Source organism: Melospiza georgiana, chromosome 5 (assembly GCF_028018845.1).
Source record: "Melospiza georgiana isolate bMelGeo1 chromosome 5, bMelGeo1.pri, whole genome shotgun sequence".
Classification (NCBI taxonomy): Eukaryota; Metazoa; Chordata; class Aves; order Passeriformes; family Passerellidae; genus Melospiza; species Melospiza georgiana.
In genome coordinates, this window is record NC_080434.1 from 68,583,771 (window position 1) to 68,595,369 (window position 11,599).

The 11,599-nt window shown below is 58.8% G+C and overlaps 1 protein-coding gene across 1 annotated transcript; it reads left to right on the plus strand.

Moving 5' to 3' along the window:
• The first annotated feature begins 3,031 nt into the window (after positions 1-3,031).
• DOK1 (docking protein 1) lies at positions 3,032-9,964 on the plus strand. The gene is made up of 5 exons (XM_058024661.1): positions 3,032-3,128; positions 3,256-3,549; positions 5,722-5,830; positions 6,646-6,818; positions 8,503-9,964. The coding sequence occupies exons 1-5, from the start codon at positions 3,066-3,068 to the stop codon at positions 9,640-9,642; spliced, it is 1,779 nt and encodes a 592-aa protein (XP_057880644.1). The 5' UTR covers positions 3,032-3,065; the 3' UTR covers positions 9,643-9,964.
• The last annotated feature ends 1,635 nt before the right edge of the window (positions 9,965-11,599 follow it).

Sequence of the window (11,599 nt, forward strand, 5' to 3'; positions counted from 1 at the left end):
GCACCTGCCCTGGCACACCCCGATGCCAGGCCGGGGGTGCGGTGCCAGGTCCAGGTGCCAGGCAGGTGGCTCAGCTGTGCCAGGCTGTTTGCCTTGTGCCCCCTGAGCTCGTCTGGCCCGCGGTTGTGTCTGTCCCACGGGCAGATGTGCTCCCTGCATGTTGCCCGATTGATAAATGACACAAAACTCGGATAAGTTTTGTGGGTGCTTTATTAAGGGCCCGGGGAGCTTGGGGGACTCATGTCCCTAAAACCCGAGCCCCCAAATTCACGTATGGGTGCTTCCCTCTTATACATGCGATTCACAACAAAGTCTCCAAGAAACAGTTCCCCGTTCCCCTTGCCTGGTCACAGACCCCTTGTGATACATTCTTTGGTTCACAAACAAGATCATTAATCCTCTGCTTATCTTATTCTAAGAGCATTGTATGCTGCCTCCAGACAGGTTAGCATTCTTACTTTCCTGCACTAGTTTAATTATTTATTAAATCCCTAAGACTAACTGCTAGGTTACACACAAAAACCCAACACACTTTCAACGGCTACAAAACTACTTTTAAACAAACCAGTTCACGCACAACTCACTATGATTAAACATTTTGCTAAATTTCATTTCTTTTCCAACATGTAGAGCCCTGCCTACACACGGACCGGGCTGTCTGACACCACCACGTCATTCTGTTCCTTCTCAGAGCACTGGGTCTGCTCTGTTCCAGAGCACTGACATCAGTTTCAGAGCACTGATGTCATTGTTCTGCCCGGGTTTGTGGTCTGGTCTTTCATCTGCCTTGCACACTCTGTCATTGGTATTGCTGTGGTTACACCCCACGGCTGTTTCTGACACGTTGCTCTCATCTCAGCCTGGGTGATCTTTACTTTTCGTGCCTCCCATTCTCCTCTTCATCCTGCCTCGGGGAGGGTGGGGCTGTGAGCAATTGCTCTGGGATGTTTCAATGTGAGCACTTAATTGGGGAATGTCATTCCTAAACCAGGGCACCAGCACAATTCTGTCGCCGTGCAAATGTGAGGGGTGAAGCCAGGACAGAGCAGAGCACTGCATCCATCCAGGCACTGCAAATCTCCTCACCTGCAGCTGCCTCATCAAAACCACAGGTGCAGAAATGGGCATCAGAGCCTGGGAAACCAGGATCTGTGGCTTTTCCCTCTTCCCTTTGCAGGTTTATGTTGTGTTAGGAAATCAAATCATGGTTGATTTGATGGCTGAGCCATCAAAGCAGCAAGAAGCCCAAGAGTGCCTGACCAGCAGTGAGCTGGCAGGGTCCCAGTGCCATCAGAGTGCCACCAGGCTGGCTCATCCACGCTGGCATGTGCTGGGCACAAGGTTTGTCCCTGTCCTTTGCCTCACGGCCTCACCTGGCCCAGCTGCAGCTGGCAATGCTGGACTCAGGCCTGGCCCTGCAGGAGGCTCCTGGGGCAGCCTGGAGTGGGCAGCAGGGACAGGGACAGTACTGGGAGCAGCCCAGTGGCCCTGGAGGGACATGGCGTGAGATGTGGATGGCATTGATCTGTCCACAAAGACAGCCAGAGAATTACATCCTGCAGGGCTGTGCATACACAGGTGTTTGCTGTGATTCTTTGCCTTCTCTGCTCTCTCTGTGAGCACCTGGCTATTCCATGATTTTCTTGGACTATGAGTTTGAGGTAAGCAGCCTCTAGTCCTCCACTTCATTTCCTCTCCTGTCAAAGACATCACTCCTTTTTCCCATCCTGTGAAACCTCACCTTGTCCACTCCCCATTTTGCCCTCTGTGAAAAAATGCGTATTTTATGATTGGCTTTATGCAAATATTAAAATGAATATTATATGTGTTGTGTTCGAAAGTTATGCTGTGTTAGTTTGCTTAAGTAGTGTGTTAAATATAGTTTTAGGTTATAACATAGTGTTAAAAGAGAGACTATGCTCTGTAAGATACTTTTTTTAAAGAGAGGAATGAGGAACTTGCAGCGAGATAGCAGCCACAGGACACCTGAATCTTTCAGAGAAAGAGAATTTATTGCTCCATTATCAGAAGAAAAGAACTTCTTCCTGCCTCACTCAGCCTTGAAGAGCCGTCAGGATTCAGAGGAAGAAGTTGACACTGACCAGCGAGAATCCTGTGTTTGAATGGAATTTATGCATCACTAATAAGGTGTATGAATATGCAACAGCCCGTTGCTTTTAAGGGTTAATCCTCTGTTAACGTGGGTCCTTTTTGGCGCTTATTTTGCCCAGAAAGAGGTACCTGGACTGTCTGTAACTCTTTGTTTTTTATTGTCTCGTATTGTCCTAATCCTAACTCTCCAAATTATTATTACTCTAATTATATTCCTATTTTCATAACAATTTTACTACTATTAAACTTATAAAATTTCAAAACCAAACGATTGGCGTTTTTCACACCTCGCCCACCCTCAGCCCGCCCGAGCGCGTTTTGCCGTCCCCACGGAGAGCACAGGCCTGTGTCCCACGCGCGTGCACGAGCCCAGGTGCGCACACATCTGTTCACGTGCACGCGCGCACACGCGAGCACGCCCCGCGCCTGACACGCGCGTCCCGGTCCCGGTCCCCGCACCATCCTCGTCTCGGTCCCTGCCCGGTCCCGGTCCCGGTCCCCGCCCGGTCCCCGCCCCGTCCCTATCGCGGTCCCCGCCCCATCCTCGTCCCCGTTCCTGCCCCATTCCCGTCTCGGTCCCCGCCCTGTCCCTGTCTCGGTCTCCGCCCGGTCCCCGCCCCGTTCCCGCCCCATCCCCTTCTCGGTCCCCGCCCTGTCCCGTCCCGGACCCCGGTTCCCGGTCCCCGCCTCATTCTCCGTCCTCGGTCCCCGCCCCGGTCCCCGCCCCAACCCCGTCCCTCTCTCCGCCACATCCCCGCCCGGTTCCCGCCCCATCCCCGCCCGGTCTCCGTCCCCGTCCCCGCCCCGTTCCCGCCTCATTCCCCGTCCTGGTCCCCTCCCGTTCCCGCCCGGTCCCGTCTTGGTCCCCGCCCTGTCCCCGCCCATCCCCGTCGCCATCCCCGCCCGGTCCCGTCCCGTTCCCGCCCCAGCGGCGCGGGCGGAAGGGCGCGGGGATGGAGCCGCCGGCCATGGAGGGGCCGCTGCTGGTGCAGCAGAACCCCAAATTCGGCACCAAGGTGAGTCTGGGCATCCCTTCCTCCCTTTCGCTCTCCCTCCCCTCCTTCCCTCCCTCCCTCCCTGCCTCGGGCCGGCTCCCGGTGCCGCTCCCGGTGCCGGTGCTCGGTGTGACCCCGCTGCCCGCAGCGCTGGAAGCGCGGCTGGTCCGCGCTCTACCCCGCCAGCCAGCACGGCGTGGCGCGGCTCGAGGTGTTCGACTGCAAGGAGCCGTCGGCGGCCGGGCGGGCGGGCACCCGGCGGCTCGCCCGCACCGTGGTGCGCCTCAGCGACTGCACCAGCGTGGCCCCGGTGGGCGAGGGCGGCCCCCGCGCCGGCACCGCCGCCTTCCGCCTGGAGACCCGCGAGCGCAGCTTCCTCTTCGCCGCCGAGAAGCAGCAGAGCGAGGAGTGGGTGGCGAAGCTGTGCCAGATCGCCTTCCCGGTGAGCCCCGGGCTGGGGGCGGGACGCGGACATCAGCGTGTGGGGGTGGCCCGTTCGCACCTGGCGGCTCGGGGAGGACACCCCGAGGTTTGAACCACCCGGCCCTGGCGCTCCGGTGCCCTCTCGATGGCTCCTGCTGTGTGGTTTGCGGGACTCCTCAGCGTGCTGGCAATAATTCGAGGTTGTGGCTTCAGATTTCGAGTCGGGCTCTTCTTGCCCGGTGTGGAGCCCCTGCAGAGGGCTGGCAGGAGGCCAAGATGATGGCCAGGAGCGTTTCCTCTTGGCCCAACCATTGCTGCCTTTCCTGCCACAGCAGCGACAGAGGAAGCACAGCCTCAGAGCCTTGTGGGACCTGTCTGGTTCCAGAAGCTGGAACCTCCTTTCCCAGGCTTGGGGCTCACTCCTGGCTGCTGCTGCTGTGGGCTCCCAGCTTTGGAGCACTGTCCAGCCCCATCCTCTGAAGCCCCTGGAGCTGCTGGTCCTGGGGAGCCTTGTAGGACCTGTCTGGTTTCAGGAGCTTTCCCAACCCTGGGGCTCGCCCCTGGCTGTGTTGTGGGCACCCAACACTGCCCAGCCCCATCCTCTGCAGCCCCTGGAGCTGCTGGTCAGCCAGTGTGCCCAGCCAAGGCTCTCTGGGCAGTGGGTGCCCTGGCAGTGAGGTTTCTGTGCCCTCTGGGACACAGCCCATGCCTGCTCAGCTCCTCAGCGCTGCCTCTCCCTCCTGGGAGGGTTTGCAGAGCCCTGGGTTGGGCTCCAGCTGATTCCAGCCTTGGAGTGCTGGGCAGGGCTGGGTGCACAGCTGGTGGTGCCAGGATGTCCCCTGAGTGTGATTTACCTTTGTCCTCCCTGCAGTCTCCTGGCAGGCCAGGTGTGTCTGTGCTGGGAGGCACTGGTGGGAATGTCTCTGTGGCTCCTGGTGCAGCCAGGGTTGCAGCCTTTGCCCTCAGAGTGGCTTGTGGGGCTCAGCTGGGCACACAACACACCCTGGGAGTGGGACAGGGTGGTGGCCAGGCCAGGGAGCACCTGCTTGGAGCTTCCATCCCCACATGGGAGCCATCATTTGTGTGCCTGAGGTCCAGAAGCAAGCTGAAGGTTTAGGAGGATGTGAGCAAAAGGTTACAAGGCTGGCATGTGTTTTTAAAAGGCCTGACCTGGAGCAGGAGGCACAAGAGCTGCACGAGGCCGGAGATCCTCAGCTGGGATTGCTGATCATCTGCATGGAGAATGTGATTTTGTGTCATGTTCCTGCCCAGAGGGGATGCAGGGTCCAGCAGCTTGGAGCTGGGGCCAGAGATCATTTGGAGTTCAGAACAGATTTTTTTTGTTTTAAATTTCCTTTTGAAGATGAGGAGAAGTGCAGTCAAATGGAGCCTTAGAGGCTCTGGCAGATTTGGTGGCCCTTGGCTTTCCAGGTTGGAGCTCTGCTGTGCTGGATGCTTCAGCTGAGGAGGAGCTGCTGCTGTCAGCTCTCAGGATATGAGGTTTAAGGACCCAAACACAAGGACTGGGTGACCCTTTTTGGGCTTCTTGTTAAGAAGCTCATCTGTGTGAGTTTAAAACTGAAACTGCAAGATGCACCCGCTGCTGCAACCCCAGGAACAGCTCCACACACTGAACCTCCCTTGTGTCATCTGTAGAGAGCCTGTAGCTGTGAGGGGCTTTTCTGCAGGAGGATCTGTGAAAGCACCACGGGTTTGTGTCCCCCCCCAGGCCCTCTGGGGGCCCTGCTGCTGGGACACAGTGGTGACAGCCTGTGTGTTGCATTTTCAGTTCTGCATGTGCTAAAATAGAAACGCTCACTTCCCCTCTGCAGGCTGCCCCTCCTCCTGAGCAGGGCAGGACACAGGACACCCTGTGTCACCAGGCCACCAGCCCCCTGTCCTTGGGGTGGTATGGCCAGGAGGGTGTGTTTGGGTTGTGCCATGCTTTGGGGACAGCTGTGGGTGCAGAGCCCAGAGCTGGGGACAAGATGCTGCCAGGAGCTCAGGAAGTCCCCCCAGTGCTGCCTGGCCCTGTTGATCCGTGTTCATGTGGGCTCAGGGGATCCTGTGCCAGCTCTGGGGTGGGCAGGGTGCAGGACAGCCAGGCTGTGTGGGGCCATGGAAAGCGGGCTGGGGGCTGCTGTGGGAAGAGAGCTCTGGGTCTGATCTGCTCTCCTTTGTCCCTTGCCAGGGCAATGGCCCCAGCGATGGCCTGGTGTCACAGCATGGCCGAGAGGGCAGCGGGGAGTCACCAGCCCTGGAGATGGCCGTGAACTCCATCTACTACACCAGAGATGAAGGTGGGACCTGCTCTGCCCTGACCTGGGGACGCCTCCCACGGAGCCTTGTCCCCATCACTGGGGCCATGCTGGGCATTGCCTGTGTCCCCCTGCCCTGCCCTGAGCAGCCCTGTCCCCACAATGGAGCCATGTGTGTCCCTGAGCAGCCCTGTCCCCACAGTGGAGCCATGTGTGTCCCTGAGCAGCCCTGTCCCCACAATGGAGCCATGTGTGTCCCTGAGCAGCCCTGTCCCCACAGTGGGGCTGGCTGTCCCCTGAGCAGCCCTGTCCCTGCAGTGTGTGTCCCTGAGCAGTCCTGTCCCCACAAGGGAGCCATGTGTGTCCCTGAGCAGCCCCGTCCCCACAGTGGAGCCATGTGTGTCCCTGAGCAGCCCTGTCCCCACAGTGGGGCTGGCTGTCCCCTGAGCAGCCCTGTCCCTGCAGTGTGTGTCCCTGAGCAGCCCTGTCCCCACAATGGAGCCATGTGTGTCCCTGAGCAGCCCTGTCCCCACAGTGCAGCTGGCTGTCCCCTGAGCAGCCCTGTCCCCACAGTGGGGTTGGCTGTCCCCTGAGCAGCCCTGTCCCCACAGTGGGATTGGCTGTCCCCTGCCCTGCCCTGAGCAGCCCTGTCCCTGCAGTGGGGCTGGTTGTCCCCGAGCAGCTCTGTCCCCACAGTGGGGCTGGCTGTCCCCTGAGCAGCCCTGTCCCCACAGTGGGGTTGGCTGTCCCCTGCCCTGCCCTGAGCAGCCCTGTCCCTGCAGTGGCATTGGGTATCCCTGAGCAGCCCTGTCCCTGCAGTGGGGCTGGCTGTGCCCTGAGCAGCCCTGTCCCCACAGTGAACGCCTTCTGGGTGACAGTGCAGAGGACAGAGGCTGCAGAGCGCTGTGAGCTGCGTGGCACCTACGTGCTGAAGGCTGAGAGGGACAGCCTGGTGCTGAAGGACCCACGGACAGACAGGATCCTCTTCGTGTGGCCCTACCGGCTGCTGCGCAGATACGGCCGGGACAAGGTGGGCAATGGGACCCCATTGTGCTGTGCTGCAGCTGCTCCCTTGTGCAAGGCTGAGCTGATGTCCTGCAGCCAGCATTGCTGCAGCCCCTGGTGGCCCTGGCTGTCCCCAGGTCCTGCCTGTGTCACTGTGCTGGAGCGTGGGATGGTGGGACACTCGTCCCCTCTGTGGCTGTCCCACTGCTCTCCTTCTCCATCCCAGCAATTCCCAGCTTGTGGCAGGAGCAGGGACATCCCTCAGTGCTGCACACACGCTGTCCCCAGGCTCCAGGAACTGCTCCTGGCAGTCCTGTCTCTGCCCTGGGTTCAGTCCCTCCCTCCTAAGCATGGTGGCCAGAGCAGAGGAGCTTTGAGACACCAGTTGCTCTGGATTTGTTCACTCTGTTGGAGGAACTGCTCACTGTCGTTTGAGGACTTCTCACTGACCTTTGAAAGTCTGACCCTCTACTGCAGTGAGTCCCCAGTCTGCCTTGCTGCTGCCCTGGGTGCAAGGGCCATGCTGGACAGGGAGAAGTGGTGTCCAGGGGTTCTTCAGTGGTGTCCAGGGGTTGTTCAGTGGTGGCCCTGGGCTGTTCAGTGGTGTCCAGGGGCTGTTCAATGGTGTCCAGGGGCTGTTCAGTGGTGTCCAGGGGTTCTTCAGTGGTGGCCCTGGGCTGTTCAGTGGTGTCCAGGGGTTCTTCAGTGGTGTCCAGGGGTTCTTCAGTGGTGTCCAGGGGTTGTTCAGTTGTGTCCAGGGTTTCTTCAGTGGTGTTCTGGGGCTGTTTATAGCAGGGGCTATGTTGGCCACATACTTATGGTGCTTTCTGCAGCACATTCCCAAAGCACAGGTGGAAACCGAGCTGCTCTTGTGGGAGTGTCCAGCTCATCTGCAGAGCTGTGCTGGGGACAGGAGGAGAGTTACAGGGTGTGTGGAGCTGCACCCACAGTGACCTGAGCAGAGAGGGTCTGATTGTGCTTCTGTTCAGCAGCACTGACCCATAAAAAGGAGTTTGTCCCCAGAGAGCTTTGTGGCAACCACAGGAGCTGCTGCTGCCTGTGAGAGAGGCAGAAAATCCTGAGGCTCAGGAAGGGTGTGGGCGTCAGCTGGTGGGAACTTGCTCACCAGAGAGTGTTCAGGCCAGAGGAAGCAGAGCCCTGGTGCAAGACTTCTCTTTAAAGGACCTTTTACCATGAACAGATTAATGCTGGTAGGTCAATGCTTTGCTTACTCTTGGTAACTGAGCTGCTGCTGAGCTTTCTCCTGTGGAAAGCTGTGTTCTTCCTCTTGTTTCTCTTGCTTCCAGAGCACTCCCTTCTTTCCTAAGATTCCATACTAGTTTCCTCTGCTGAACTGTCACCTTCTCACCCTACTCCTTCCTCAGTGTTGTTTCCTAGACCATCTGGTGCCAGGGGTAGAAACTGCTGGAATTGCTCGGGTAAGGCAGCAGGGCTCCAGCTGGAGCTGCAGCTCTCTGGGGCACTCTCAGTGATGTCCCTCAGGTGTGCTTCAGCTCTACAGCTTGTAGTGTGGCCTGTCCCTGCCCAGCTGCTGGGCACAGGATGGCCCTTGCTGTGGGAGTGGAAGGAGCAGCATTTCAGAGCAGGATTTCAGGGTGTACAGGATCAGTGCTGCAGCCACCCGCCCTTTGGTGGCAAGCACAGCCTTGGGTGCTGAGCAGGACGTGCCCCTTCTGCTTCCCCTTCAGGTGATGTTCTCCTTCGAGGCTGGCAGACGCTGTGACTCAGGACCTGGCAACTTCACCTTTGAGACCAAGCAGGGCAACGAGATCTTCCGGCTGGTGGAAGCCTCCATCCAGGAGCAGAAGGCTCAGGTGGAGGAGAACCGGCAGAGCTGTGACTCGCTGGAAGCCGAGAGCCCTGGCATGGTGCAGATCCGCCAGGCCCTGGCTGACAGCCTCAACCTGGAGCTGCCTGCTGAGGGGGATGACCCCAAAGCAGGGCTGGCACCCAGGGCTGGTGCAGCAGCAGAGGAGAGAGATGCCACAGCTCTGCTGAAGAGCCGGACTCTGCCAGAGCTGCCCGTGCCACCGGCCAAGCCCACGGTGTCCAGCACCCCTCCACGCTCCCCTCTGCCCAAGGTGCTCCGTGCTGTGCCACCCTCTGAGGACCCTTCCAGCGTGTACTCAGAGCCCCTGGACTCGGTGAAGGGCCTGCAGCCGTGGCCTGACCCGCTGTACTCAGACCCTGTGGACAGCAAGGCCCTGAGCGTGGCCAAGGCGCCCGGCGGGGCCGTGGAGGAGCCGAAGCCGCGGCTGCCGGTGCTGCCGTACTCGGGCCCGTACGAGCAGGTCCGGGCCGAGGGGCAGGGCCAGGGCAGGGCTGAGGGCCAGGGCAGGGCTGAGGGCCGTGGCCAGGCTGTCCCTGGGCACAAGGAGCACATCTATGACGAGCCCGAGGGCCGTGCCCCCCGCTCGCTGCATCCCTTCACCTACATCTACGACGAGGCGCGGCCCACGAGCGAGGCCTGGCGCACGCAGGGCCACGATGGCAGGGGGGGCTATGAGTACCCCTACAACCCCAGCACTGACGATTACTCGGTCCCCAACTTCCCTGCCAAGGCCAAGAACCCCAAGCCAGTGCCAGCCCCCAAGCCCCAGGCAGCCTTTATCCCCAAAGGGGCAGAAAGGCTGGAGGAGCCTGGCAGGCGATGGGGCAGCGCTGCCCCCGAGAAGGTGCTGACCAAACCCAGCCTCAACAGCAGCAACAACAACAACGTGGAGGTGCTCTACAGCCAGGTGGTGAAGCCCCAGCAGCTGCAGAAGAAGGAGCAGTGTGTGGATGAGTACAGTTTGTCACCTCTCTATGAGGATTTAGGGGAGATATAAGTGCTGCTGCTCTGTGTGTCCCAGCAGGGACTGGGCATCCCAGTGCCAGCTGGGCTTCTCCTCCCCACGATGACCTGGGACTGTTTGGGCTCTTTTCTCACCAGTGCTGAGGGACTGTGTTTTCCTGGAGGTAAACAGCAAGAGAGCTGTGGCTGGAGCAGGCCCCAGTGTGTTTCTCCAGCTCTGGAGCTGGCTCCACTGTGCCTTCTGATGTGCAGGAGGGTTGGTGTTTTCCTGTACCTGCTGCTCTGGCTCTGCTCTGGCTTCCTGTCTGACCAGGCTGCAGGGCTCTGGTGCCTTTTGTGGTTGTGTGGAAGGCTGCTTGCCATCAGTCTCCAAAAGTATTTTTATACAAAGTTATTTTAATATTAAAGTCTTTATGTCTCAGAAGGACACGTTTGCCTGTGGCATGGATGGGGAGGTGCAGGTGCACGTTTGTGTCTGTGCCAGAGCCACTGAGCTCAAAGAAAAGTGCCTGCCAGGCTGAGCTGTGGCTGGATGCCCTGATGGCAGGGGATGAAGGGAAATGAGAGTCAGGCTCAGATATGTGATGGCCTCAGGCACAGGGCTGGGCAGGGACAGTGCCAGCTCTGCTGCAGCTCTGTGGCTCTTGGTGAGTCACAGGATCTCTCCTTCTCCAGCTGATCCCCCCACTCCCAGCTGCTTTGGGAGGCCTGGAAGGGCCCAGCCTGGATCCCATTGGGTTTAATGGCCAAATCTGTGATGCCTGCTGTGTGGTTTGTGGCATTTCTGTGTGGCCAGCCTTGGCCAGGAGCAAACCCAGGGTCAATACAGGTTGTGCTTTCTGTGTGGGACCACACCAGGCACGCTGGCATTGGCTGTCCCCACATCTGCTGGTGACTTCTGCAGGTCTGGCAGCCTGTTGGTATCTAAAGAACAGGCAGGTGACAGGCAGCACTGTGCTGCAGCTGTGTGAGGGCTAAGCTCAGCTTCTGCAGCCCCAGCTCAGCCAAACTGGGGAAATCTGCAGGTTCAGGTCCCCAGGCTGGTGATGAGGTGATGAACTCTGGGCATTTATCTGGAGCCCAGGTTGCAGGGGGATGCCTCAGTCCTGTAAAACCACAGCTCAGCTGTGGCCAGGACCAATTTGTGGCTGTTCCCTCTGCTGGGTCCTCTTCTCCACTGGGGTTTTGCTGCAGGAGAAGGTGAAAAGCCTAATGGGCTTTGGGAAATCTGAGGGAGGCTGAGGTGGTTCCAAAAACTTTGTTGCCTCCCTGCTGCCTCCTCCCTAAACCCGATTTTCTAATTTTTGTGCTGTTGACTGGTTTGCAGGCCCCAGGCTGGGCCATTTTGTGTGTTCATTCCTGCTCCCAGCCATCCCTGTGCCTGCAGGGCTGTCTGCCCTGTCTCCCATGGTACCTGCCCTCGATTTCTTGCCCCAGCAGCTGCCTGATGAGATGCCAGGGCATGGGAAGAGCCAGCCCTGGGCCTGTCAGAGCTGGGATCCCAGGGAGAAGAGATGGGATTGTGGTGCTTGCCCCATGCCCTTGCTCTCCTGCAGCTGTTTCCCAGGAAGCACAGGTCAGTGGTGGGAGAGCAGTGCTGGACATGTCAGAAACCACAGGCAGAGAGTGGGGTCCATGGAGGAGAACTTTATTTTGGAACAGCTTTTCAGAACCAGGTAAGTAGAACACAAACTCTGCTGGTGCTTGGCTTGGTCAAGCTGCCCCTGGCTCACACCTACCCTGCACTGAAAAACAGGCTGGCATCTAGGCAGGAATTCTCTGGAATTGCTCTGGCTTGGTATTTGCTCCAACCCCCTTTATGAGCTGGGGGTTTGGATAGCAAGGCCAGTCTTGAAAGCAACCAAATCATCTGGAGAGCAGAACTCCAGGCTTTAAGATTAAATCCAAGCCCTGTTTCATTCCTGTTTAACCTCCCTGCTGAACCTGCTGCTGTGGGATGAGGGCAGCTCAGCACGATTGCCTGCCTTGTC